The sequence below is a fragment of the Macrotis lagotis genome, chromosome 1, assembly GCF_037893015.1.
Source record: "Macrotis lagotis isolate mMagLag1 chromosome 1, bilby.v1.9.chrom.fasta, whole genome shotgun sequence".
In the NCBI taxonomy this organism is placed as follows: domain Eukaryota; kingdom Metazoa; phylum Chordata; class Mammalia; order Peramelemorphia; family Peramelidae; genus Macrotis; species Macrotis lagotis.
This window is the reverse complement of record NC_133658.1, coordinates 216,973,471-216,986,305: the sequence shown is the minus strand read 5'-3', so window position 1 is coordinate 216,986,305 and position 12,835 is coordinate 216,973,471. Positions and strand designations below refer to the sequence as shown.

The following is a 12,835-nucleotide window of genomic DNA, read 5'->3' as shown; positions in this document are numbered from 1 at the left end:
AGGGAGTAACAATATAAATAAGGCTGCCAGACCATTTCCTTCTATTTACATATGTTCTGTAAACTATAGTTATTTATAACATCTGATTAACTTCTAATGACTTAACTGTAGCCATGGGATTCCCCTTCATTTAGTTAGTTGATCAACAAACATTTTTTAAAGAGTCCATTCTTTGCCAGGTTCTGAGTGCATGAAGAACAAAAAAAATCTCTCAGAATTTGATATTTTTGATCATATGTGTCTAATGTTCCTTGAGTCTGGTTATTCATAAAGTATATTCTCGTATCTGTAAAAAAAAATTGCAGGAGCCTTTGTCAGATGCTACTCCTAGATATTCTCTATCTTTGTCATTCATCCTGGTACTCAAGGGTAGTTCAAGGGTCCTTAACTTTTTGTGTCTTGGATCCCCTTGACAGTCTGATGAAACTTATGAACATTTTCTCAGATTAATACTTTAAACTGAATATAATACATAGGATTTCAAAGGAAAGTAATTATATGAAATAGTTATCAAAATATTTTTAAAAGTTCAAAGAAAAAACAAATAAAAAAAGTTCAAAGAACCCTAGGTTAAGATTCTTGTTCTTGAGAATGCTGTTTTTAAATTACCTTATCTTGCCTTTTTTCTTGTTGCTTCTTCCTAACCTTTGCAATTATTAGTGCTAAGTTTAAAGTGTGTCTTTGTTGTGATTAATATAGATTTATGTTTAACATAGCTATACGTGTATAACCTATATTAGATTGCTTTCTGTCAGGGGAAAGGAGGAGGGAAGGGAGAAAAGTGTGAAACTCAAAACCTTGCCAAAAAAATGATTGTTGAACACTATTGTTGCATGTAGATGGGAAAATAAATAAAATATATTAAAAAGTACCTTTGTTGGCAGAGAGAAGAATAAATAATATTTTCCCTCCTAAAACCCTCATTATTCATCTGTTTATGAACAATTTGCAATAGGTGTTTTTTAAAAGTTGTTTTTAAAAAAGGAAAATTAGTTTTTGTCATTTTAAATTTTTTTCCCCATAAGAAAATGCTCTGCAAGATGGAAAACCCAAAGGAATAAAGTAAATTTATGTATTAGTCTTGCGATCAATATGTCTTACTACCCAGTACACTTGTTCTCCTTTTCCCTTTTTTTGTTATGATATAATCTAGTAGATGCCCATTAAACAAGCCAAACTGTGGTACTCATCACCAAGTTGTTGCAAAGTGATGAATTTTTTAGACATTTTAAACAGTTTTCAAAGCACATTTAAAAATTTAAAGTGGTTGTGAAATAAACCAATGGCAGGAGGTTCCCTATGGAGATTAGGCTATTAACATATATTATATATATATTTATATTTATATGTATATTTGTTATTGCATGTCAAGAAGTCTATTACTAATGCATTGAAGAAACTGATAAACTCGATTTCTATAATAATAATTTAAAAAATAAATTTCAGAATGAAATCACAGTTTAAGCTTTTTTTTCTTTTTTGATTTTTGCAAGGCAATGGGGCCATGGTCACACAGCTAGGTAATTATTAAGTGTCTGAGGTGAGATTTGAACTCAGGTCCTCCAGACTCCAGGTCTGGTACTCTATCCTCTGCACCGCCTAACTGCCCCAACATTTTCAGCATTCTTAAGGCATACTTTTGCCTCACAAAACAGTCCACGGAAATACCACAGAGCCCAGTTTTGCTTTTTGTATATTATATGAGGTTATGTGGCTTCTGCTACCTCAAAACTAATAGCCCTTATCTTCTTAATTAACCTTCCTGTGTTTCCATCCCAAAGTTTTTAAATATATTATGAAATTAATTTAGATTCATTTTGTTAATATTAATATTATATGTATTCTTTTCTACAGGTCAACTTTGTAGTGTGCCAACTCTTTGCCTTGCTAGCAGCTGTTTGGTTTCGAACTTATCTTCATTCAAGCAAAACTAGCTCTTTTATAAGACATGTTGTTGCCACCCTTTTGGGCCTTTATCTTTCACTTTTTTGCTTTGGATGGTAAGTACCTATTCTGATCATTTTAAATGGAAATGCATGTTTTTAAGTGCTCCACTAATGCTGTCAGTATGTAGTTATCATAATTAATATATTTTAAACAACAAATGTAGCTATTCAGTTTATATATAATCTCACTGGTGGGGTTATTCCTTTTACAGCTCAGATCAGAACTACTTCCTTAATGACACTTATTTCTGTACTCCCATAAGTTTTCCATATGGGATTCAAATCTCTTGCCTTTCTCATTTTCTTTTGACATTGCATACATGCCAATGGAGTCAGTCAGTTAGTACTTATTAATGGTTTATTCTTTGCCAGACACTGTGCAAAGCCTTGAAGATTCAAAGAGGAAAAAAAAAATCTCTGCTCTCAAGTTGTAATTTAGAATCTAGTCTAATTGGGGGGAGGGGGCATGTGCAAATAAGGTACATACAGGATAGATTAGGAGTAATTTTAGTGGATAGGGACAAACTTCTTCTATAAAATGGAACTTTAGCTGAGACTGGAAGGAAGCCAGAAGCCAGAGAGATGAGGAGGGGGAGAATTCTAGGCATGAGGGACAGCGACTGAAAAAGGTCAGAGTGGGAGATGGAATGGCATGTTCCAGGGACTATAAGGAGGTCAGTGTCACTGAATTAAGATTAAGTGGAGGGGCAGGGCTAGGGGTCTTAAGAATAGGAAGGTAGGAAGGGACCAAATTTTGAAGTAATTTGATAGCTAAGCAGAGAATGTTGTATTTAATTCTGGGGATAATAAGGAGCCATGGGAATTTATTAAATAAGGAAATAAAATGGTTCAGGCTACATCTGAATATTAATTTGACAGCTGAATAAAGGATAGTTTGGGAGGCCAACCATCAGGTTATTGCAGTAGTCCAGACTGGGTTTGATAAAACCCTGTAATAAGGGTGGTGGCAGTGTTAGAGAAGGAAAGAGTATATATGAGAAATGTTACAGTGTTTTAGTTGTTCTTTGTCCTTAGTTCTGGAAAAAAGACCATGGCATCAGGGAGGTGACAAGCAGGTGAATAAGATTTCAGTGAGGGGATGTTATACTAAGTTAACAGCCTCACTTTTTCCTACAGAACCATCTGGGTCCAGAATCAGGACAACTGGAGGTGGCCCTAGATGCGAGGCAATCAGGCTTAAATAGACTTGCCCCAGATCTCACAGTTATTAGATGTCTGAAACTGGATTTGAACTCAGGTTCTCCTGACTCCAGACCCTGTGTTCTATCCACTGCACCACCTAGCCAGTAGCCTATGGTCACTCCAAACATCTGGATGTAAATAAGTGATGTGCTAATCCCTTTGAATAGTGAATAGCTACTATTCTTTTATGGTGATTGAGTTTTTAAGCCATTTAAATATTTAAGTTTTGTTCCTTGAATTTCCTAAGATCACTTTTGTTTAACTTCTGATAAAGTCTCTTGGAATGATATATTCTTAGGATTATTTTTTTTGTCAGCCATATTCTTCTAGGATTTTTTGTTTTGTTTGCCAATATTTAAGATTTAGATAACTTTCTTTTTCCCAAAAAGAGTCATCACCAGACCATTAGCTGGCAGGTAATAACTCTATTTTACTTTTTGCAACAATTTCTAAAGAGTCTGCTAAATCCTTGCATTTGAGGCCCATCACAATTTGGCTGCTGTTTAATTTTGTTGCCCTATACGTTGTTTCTTCCAGCCAAACTAGAATAATAGCTGTTACCTGAAAATCTTCCAGCTCTGAGGATTCACTGAAGTTGATTGTTCCCCAGGCCTAGAGTGTATTCCCTCCTTATCTCTGCCTTTCAGAATCTTTCTTGGCAAAATTCAGGTGCTGCTGCTGCCTCCTTGTAGCCTGCTTTTGAGTTCCCCTCTGCCTCAGGATTACATTTGTTTTGTTTTTAGAAATTTATTAAGAGACAATATAAATTTCTCCTTTTAAAAAATCACTTCCTACATTGTGTTATACTTTTTTAAAGGTTTTTGCAAGATAGTGAGGGTTAAGTGACTTGCCAAGGTCACATAGCTAGGTAATCATTAAGTATCTGAAGCCAGATTTGAACTCAAGTCTTCCTGACTCCTCTGTACCACCCAGCTTCCTCCCTTCTGTTATACTTATCAGTTCTCTCCTTCACCTCTAGACCAGGCTGGAGTATACTCTATGAAGCCATAGGCTACAATATTTTATTTTTGTATTATCAGGGCCTTGCACAATCTTGAATCTAATTCAATATTTTTTAAGATTACAATGCTATTAATGAGATTATTCCCTCCAATTATACATACCCAGTTCTTGAGTTTTATTGCATTTGACTTTAGTTGTATTACATCTTGGAAGCTTTAGCATGTTTTTGTTTTCTAACATATTGGATTTTTCTTATCATTATTGTTATTTATTGTCGTCGTTCTGTCCTACATTTAGGAAATGTTTTCTATTTGTCAGGTTCTGACCAAGTGCTAGGGACACAAAGAAAGGTAATCTTCTCTTTAGATTCATTGCTTCTTTCAAATTTGTTTTGAATACTTTTGTGTGTTTTGCACAATTTTGGAGGTTGGATTGGCAACAGCTGGCATAATATAAGTTGTTTTAAGAGATGAAGATTATCATTTTTACAAAGTCTAACTTTTTTAAGACTATGAATTTAAGGAAATTTAAGGAAAGTATTGGTATTTCTTTTTTTCCTTCCTGAAGTCATACTTTGTTTCCTCAATATGATATGGAAGTGAACTTAGGTTCTTGAAAACTATTAATGGAAGTAGGTTTTTTGTTTTGTTTTGTTTTTTAGGGGTTTTTTGCAAGGTAAATGTGGTTAAGTGGCTTACTCAAGGTTACACAGCTAGGTAATTAGTAAGTGTCTGAGGCCAGATTTGAATTCAGGTACTCCCTGACTCCAGAGCCACTGCTCTGCGCCACCTAGCCTCCCGGGACATAGGTTTTAAAGAACTGGCTTAAGAACTCATGGATAGAGTATATTTTCAGTAACTGAGAATTACCTAGGGTAAATTCATTAAGCATCATCAGAATGTTGGTTGCAGGGTAATGATCTTTTTCATATATGTTGGGAGCCAGGGTCTCTAAGCTGTTTGACACAGTTGCAGCAAGAAGACTCAAGGTAGTCACACTGCCTGATGGAACAACATTTTCTTCTTCAATATATATAGGGATTTCATGCATACCAATAGGTATAGGTTTATTATTGATTGCAATATTTACTCCCCCTAATAGTGGAATGACTATAAAGGAAGGATTTCAGAAAAATTCCTTGAATAAAACAGATTGTAAACTCTCTCCAAATTTAACAGGACTGCCTCTCGCTGAGGCATACAAAAGGCTTCAACATTATGAAATCTCTGGAAGACCCAACACTGGGAATTCCAAGATGTCAGAATATATACAGGGGAAACAGATACAAGATGGGTCATATAGAATTCCAGGGAAATTAATAGTTTTGCCCCCCTTATCATACACAGGAATATATGAAAAAGATGGTGAGAAAATAGTAGAGGTGACTGATATGTGAACTCTAGCAGCCTTAGTTTCATGGAAAAGAATAAAAAAGTCACAGAAACTGTGGTTTCTACCAACAAGGCCTGAAAGGAAAATTGGTTATTGTAAGAGTTAATGGATTGGGTGGACAAGCATAAAGATCCTCACTATAGATTGTTAAGGAAGTGTATCAAAAAACATTACTTATGCAAAAAATATAAAAAACTTTCCATTAAAAGAATTGCTTAATTAATAACTATAAATGAATTAACAATTATACAATGTAGTAATAAATAAGGTAAAAGGTTGAGGTCATCATGGTCTGATTAGGGATAAGAAATCAATTAACTATATGATTATTAATTAAATTAATTAAAATAATTAATTAAATTTATAATCACATGATTAAAACGTGAATTATATGATTGATGATGAAAATTGTACACTTTTGTAACCAAGGAAATGATCTTAGCTTGCTTGCTTGATACATACATGATTCTGAGACTATAAAAAGAAATCCAAGCAGCTGACAGTCAACCTGCTCCTGCCTTTACCCCTTTGTTGACTCAACTCATTTTGCCGACTCTGTCCCTCCTGTCAGGTTCCAAGGATCCCGCAGAGGCTGGACCCCCGCACATATAAATAGTATTTCATTTTTATGATTATATGTAAAGATAGTTTTCAGCATTCATTATTTATAAGATATTGAGTTTAAAATTTTTCTTCTTCCCTCCCCAAAATGGCAAGAATATGTAATCATGTTAAACGTGTTTTCACATTAGTCTTGTTGTGAAAGAAGAAACAGAACAAAAGGGGAAAAAATAGCATGCTTCGATCTGCATTCAGACTCCCATCAGCATCAGTTCTTTTTTTTGGATATGGATAGCATTTTCCATCATGAATCTTTTGGAATTAAGACAAGTTCTAAACTTAGAGTTTCTGTAATTATCTATACTATGTATTAGCTACATTATAAAAAAAATGTGAAGTAACATTTCTTATATGCAAAATGGTTGCTTTTTTGATGTGTAAGAGCCACCTTTGTTGATTGATCCAAAAGAATACATTTAGTATTTATGAAGATGTAAAGAAGAAATCAGTTGAGAGTACAAGTGGTGAGCCAGTTGAATAATGAGTTATGAATGACTTAACATATGTAAATCTATGACAGAAGTATTGAAGTGATGGATGGAAGATTACTAATATTGGCAGAAAAGTAGTAGTTCTAAGAAAATGTTTGATATTGAAGAAACTATTCTCTATTGAGAAAAAGTGAACTAGAGAGAGCATCTGCAAAGAAAAAATTATATCTTTACAACTGATCAAGATACCTTATCTCTTTCCCTTATAGGGAATGCTGCTCAAAACTTTTTAACATTCTAAGAATAACAAAATATTGGATTTGAAAATAGACTTCAAAGTGCATTAAGTATGTTTGAAACAAGTGGTCATGTAGCCCTTATTTGAAGACCTCTATAGAGGAAAAAGAACTCAAAATTTCCTGAGGTATTCAGTCTACTTTGAAGACCCCTTATTTAATATTAGCAATTTTTTCTCTTTACATCAGCCATATTTAGTGAACTTTATTCTTTTCAATATGTAAAAACTTCTGAGACTTTAGTGATTAGCACTTTTTGGAGAGTTTTCCTTTTATAATTTTGTTCCTGAAATTAAACTATATTAATATGGGCTTATTTTTGGCCCAATGCACACTTCCCAGCAAAACCCCAATTTCTTTATAAAATTTATTTTTCCCTCTACAAAAATGTTAGCTTATCAATTATTAATAGAAGATGGATATGCTCTTTAACTTTGGAAGTATGATACTAACATTGAGAGAGTTCAGCTGTATAATGTAAAAAAATGCTTTCAAAATAATTCTTGTATATGATAAAATACTAGGAATTCTCTTTCTAGATGAATAAATTTTTATATTTAGGTTATGTTTCTGTCTCATTTTTGTAATAAGCAAATTGGTTAGAGACCATTGAAAGTTTAACTGCTTATGACCAAGAAAGAAATGGAGAACATCATTAAAAACAAACTAGACAATTTTGATTATATTAAATTAAAAAGCTTTTACACAGACAAAATCACTGTAATGAAGATCAAAAGAAATGTAGTAAATTGGGAAACAGTTTTTACAACTAATATTTCTGACAGAGGACTCATTTCTAAAATATACAGAGAACTGAATTAAATTTAAAAAAAAACACTCCATTTCACAATTGACAAATGGTCAAAGGATGATGATCAATCTTGATGGATTTGCTCATTCCTTTAGTGCAACAATCAGGGACAATTTTGGGCTATCATAATGGAGATTACCATCTGTATCCAGAGAAAGAATTGTCGAGTTCAAACAAAGACCAAAGATTATTACCTTTAATTTAAAAAGCAAACAAACAACCCATTATCTTATTATGTAATTTTGCTATCTCTTATATTTTATTTTTTCTTCTTCTTAAAGATATGATTTCTCTCTCAACACATTCAATTTAGATCAATGTATAGCATGGAAACAGACTGTCTTCTGTGGGGGCAGGTGGGGAGAGGGAAGCAAGATTAGGGGAAAAATTGTAAAATTCAAAATCTTTCAAAAATAAAAGAAAGTTTAATTGCATTGAGCAGGTCAGTATCCATGTAATTAGAGCTTTAGAAGGGAGGAAGTCTTTACCCCAAATGATTTTTGTGCTGCAGGTTACCCTCCTGGCTGTAATTTTCCTGTTTGTAGTAATTCTAAATTCTAGGGAACATATTGAGGAGTCAACATAAGTCAAGTGAATAGTGGGAATAGTGTTGAAGAAAAAAATTTCATTCAGTTTAAGGACTGAACAGGGACTATTTTTTGCCTTTCTTCATATCACAAATACTTAGCAGAGTGCCTGTTAGATAGTAGGCATTTAATAAATTGTATTGACTTGACTTATTGACTATGAAGAATGTTTTTGAAAATATAACTGATATGAAAAAGTGTGGGTTAGTGGAAAGAATGCTGGTTTTGGAATCAAAGGACTTGTATTCAAATCCTGCCTCTGACAGTAAGAGGAAGGAAAGGAATATACATTTAAGTATTTGCTATATTCTAGGCACTGTGTCAAATGCTGTCTATGCTCTTATTTCAATTGATCCTCAAGAGTTAAAGCTAAGTGTTTCTATGATCCTCAATTTACATTAAAGGAAATTGAAACTTATGGAGGTTACACAACTTCCCCCATTCTCTTCTCCTTACTTCATATCTCTGAAGAGGTAGCCTTTCCCTTCACAAGATCACACCCTTCTTCTCCCCATCCACCCATCTACTTCCCTTACCTCCAAGAGAATAGGTTCATGTATATTGATTCAGGACATAAGAGGGAAACCTATGTCTACATCTCATGGATTTCTATAGCAATTTTCAATATTGTCAGTCTTTAGACATAGCCAACCATCTTTTGGTGGTAGCCACCTATCTTTTGGGATAGGGAACTCCATTTACTTCTTAAGTTATAGTTAGGAAGACTCATAGGAACTTGAAGTTTATTGTGACCTTTGATGAAAAGCAAACATTGGCTTCTCATGGGAGAGGCAGAAATCTCCTTGCTCCCACAAGTGAGGCATATATAAATATATATATACATATATATATGTATATATATATATATACATATATATATATATATATCCTCCTTTCTTAACTTTTTCCTTCTCTATTTTCTTCCTTTTCATCCTTCCCCATCTTTCCCTTTTCCTCCCTCCACCATCCTCACCTTTTCTCTCCTCCCCTCACTATCAATTCTCTCTTTTCTCCTTTCCCCCTTCATTTTTTTTTCTTACCCCTTTCTCCCTCATCATATCCCATCTGTTTCCTTCTCTCATTGAATTTATGGGGAAAACGCCCTTCATTATCCCCTCCACACAAACATTTAGAATGGAAGGAACAGTCTTTAAGGAGGATTCATAATTACATATCTTGCAAATAAATTCATAGTCTCAGTTGTTTTCCTGTTTCATAGTGATGACTGCTTCAGGGAAAAAAAACCATACCTTCTTAGAACCTTTATTGATAGAAGGCAGTGAATTGTAAGAAATGAATAGACCAGAAATTTAGGAAAGTGTAACTTGTTTTAGCTTTTATAAGATAAGTGAAGGCTTGAATTCTCCTGATTTTTTGCTTATTTCTGGTATTAATTGTTCTTATATCATTTTATGAGCACTATTTTTAAAGATAAGGCTCAAACATTATAGCTTTTTTAAACTTAATTAAATAATAACTTTCTGAATATGATTGAGGCATTACTTCATTGCTATCAGTAAAAGTAGGGCTAGCAAAATTGATTCAAGTAGAATTTTTCAGTGATGGTTATATTCATATAAAATACCATCTTTACATACGTTTTATTAGCATTTATTTTTTGCCATGTAATGGTAATTCCTAGATGTGTTGTTAACCCTCTTATTTTCAGTTGTAGAATAGATGGTTGATGTTTATGAATGTTAACTTTGCTCTCCTAATAGTTATTTTATTTTTAATAGGTATGCCTTACATTTTCTTGTACAAAGTGGAATTTCATACTATATCATGATCATAATAGGAGTTGAAAATATGCACAAGTAAGTATTAACAATTTTCATATTTATTAAAATGGAGAAGCCAATTCAAAAATTTACAGATACATTCATTATACTTGAGTTAATTCTGTCTCATACTTGTTTTTTTTTCTTGTTCACTTCTCTGATGTAAGCATAGGCCTCTCTTTGCTCTTTTATTGTAAGTTTCTTTGAAGAGAGTAGATCCACAGAGGCTGCTAGTTCTTTCTATTTTGAAATTCTGAAAGCATGTCATACCTGCTGCCTCTTAGAAAGCCTCCCTTAAAAGCTGAGACATTGTAATTCTTTCTGCAAAGAGTGTGAATGTTATCTTATTCATTCTTCCTAATACTTTTCATTAGGGTTGAACTTTTTAGTGGTTTTATTTCAAAATACTCTCATTTTCCTTTGGATACATTGGTTAATTGTAGGAATATAGTGCTATGTAATAGATCATGTAGCTAGATATACATAAACAAAGACACATATATCGGGGCAGAGGTAAGATTTGAATTCAATGTTCTTGTCCTAGCACAAAATATAGTTAGCTTCTTTCTTATAGCTTTGAAAACAACTCTTTATGAACTAACTTCTCATGATTTTGTCAATTTTGAAGGATAGTTACGAGGAAATTAATGTACAAAGTGATTTATCATAAATTCTAAAAATGTTCTTTGTATTTTTGGTGTATTGGTTCAACAAAACTTGAAAAAAATCTTGCTGCAATATCCACTACAGTAATGACTTTATTTTTATTATTATATAAATACTTTTAGATGTGCCTTACTTCTTTCAGTGAGCCCTCTAGAGAAAACGCAAAAATATACAGGCATCGAGGACATTTTATAGGGAACTTGACTAGGTAGCCATGCCCTTCTTTGGTGGTTAGATATGCAAGTTCAAAGGAAACAACATTACACTCGGCTTACATATGTAGCTAGCAGTCCATCTTTCTCCTTAAATATGTCACCTCTTTCTATATCTTTTCACCACCCCAAATGGCCTGCAATGTTGACAGGTACCCTTTTCTAAGGGGAATCCCTTTAACCACATTGCTGATATACATTGCCATTATCCTATTCTCCTTGATCTTCCATTCAGGGTAAACATGTTGTTCACAGTCTAGATCACCATTTTGACAAGAAATCTAGTAAAATATTTGAGTTTCTTTTTGTTTAAACTAGTGAGCAAAAGATGCGTCTTCCCTCTACCATCCCACAGTATTTAACAGAGTGGATTGCCTGACTTGAGTTTAGGATAGTTTCCAAACTGATTTTTTTTTTTTTTTACAATTTTGAAAGAAGCATGGTTTAATGGAAATCTCCTGTTCATGTCAGATATCTGAGCCATACTGGTGGTATTACACTGATCTGGTTATTTAATTTCTCCATGTTCTAAGCCTTCAACTTGCAGAGAGGTCACCAGTTTTTGTTGGTTTTTCCCCTGGGAGCCCCAAAACCAGTGAAATCAAATGTTCAGCACCTTGCTCTGCCTATTTCAGGTTTTATCACAGAATTGCTTTACTTTTGTATAAAATATCAAAAAATCAGATTTCATTGTTCATGGTAAAAAGGAAATCTTAAAAATGAAATCTATTTCACAAAATGAAGTGCATTTTTATTGCTTATTAATCTTATAATAGCCACATAACCTTTTAATAACCTCTGGTATTGTATTATATTTTAAAAATAGAATATTATGTTCTTTGTCTTAAGAATTTTTTGTATGATTTGTATAATTTTATGTTACTACTGAGATCTTCAGATTTAGGAGTGTTAAGTAAAATGACACAGTGGATGGATTAGGAAGATTTGGGTTTAAATCCTGTTGAAAAAACTTAACTGGCTGTGTGATTCTCAATTTCCTCATTTGTAAAATGAGGCTAACAGCAGTGCCTACCACCCAAGATTTCTGTAACAAGCAAGTGAGATAATATATGTAAAATTTCTTTGCAAAGCTTTGCAAACAAAAAGGTGCTAAATAAATACTAGCAATTATTTTTAGTAGTAGTTCATTATCATTAAAGATTTATATTATGACATAAATGTTATATTTTTGCATTTAATTTTGACCATTAAAATATTTTAAATATTTATAGAGAATACAAATGAAATAAAATTTCCTATTATATATCATTTGATTATTTAGAAATTCACAATTTCTTGACTTATCTTTAAATTTTTTAGTTTTTGAAGACAGTTTTGAAGCAGTTTTTTTAAAAGTCTGATTTTATTAGTGAGTTTTAAAATAATTTGAAAGAAAATAGCTTTAATTTTGCTAGTTCAGACTACCATTATTAATTCATTGCATATTCTTAGTTTTCCTAATGAAAAAATTATATTATCAGTTAATCATAACAGATTTCTTGAATTGATTGTATGGATTGTATGCATAAGCTATTGACATCTATAAAAACATAACATAATAAAATATAGAATGTATGCAGTGCAATAATAATAATAATAACTCACATTACTATACTGCTTTAATTTTTATAATAAATAGTAGCCTGGAGAAGTGAACAATACAGTGATTATTATCTTCATTTTGCTATTGGGAATATAAATTTTAACGAGGTTTAAGTGATTTATCTAGGATTGTACTAATTAAGTCCAGTATTCAAACTCAAGTTCTTTTTCTTCTAGTGATGGTGGTTATTGTTGAGTCGTTTCATTTATGACCAAGTCTTTATGACCTATTTGGACTTTTCTTGGCAAAGATAATGGAATGGTTTACCATTTCCTATTCCAGCTCATTTTACTAATGAGGAAACCGAGGCACAAAGGGTTAAT

The 12,835-nt window shown here is 32.8% G+C and overlaps 1 protein-coding gene across 3 annotated transcripts in view; it reads left to right on the top strand.

The window, feature by feature from the left end:
• MBOAT2 (membrane bound glycerophospholipid O-acyltransferase 2) overlaps positions 1-12,835 on the top strand; it is a 167,825-nt gene that overhangs the window by 42,831 nt on the left and 112,159 nt on the right. For all 3 annotated transcript variants that reach the window (XM_074209624.1, XM_074209622.1, XM_074209623.1), the window contains exons 2-3: positions 1,855-2,000; positions 9,990-10,067. In XM_074209624.1, coding sequence (XP_074065725.1) covers positions 10,036-10,067 — 32 coding nt within the window. In that variant the 5' untranslated portion in view covers positions 1,855-2,000; positions 9,990-10,035. The remainder of the gene's footprint in view (positions 1-1,854; positions 2,001-9,989; positions 10,068-12,835) is intronic.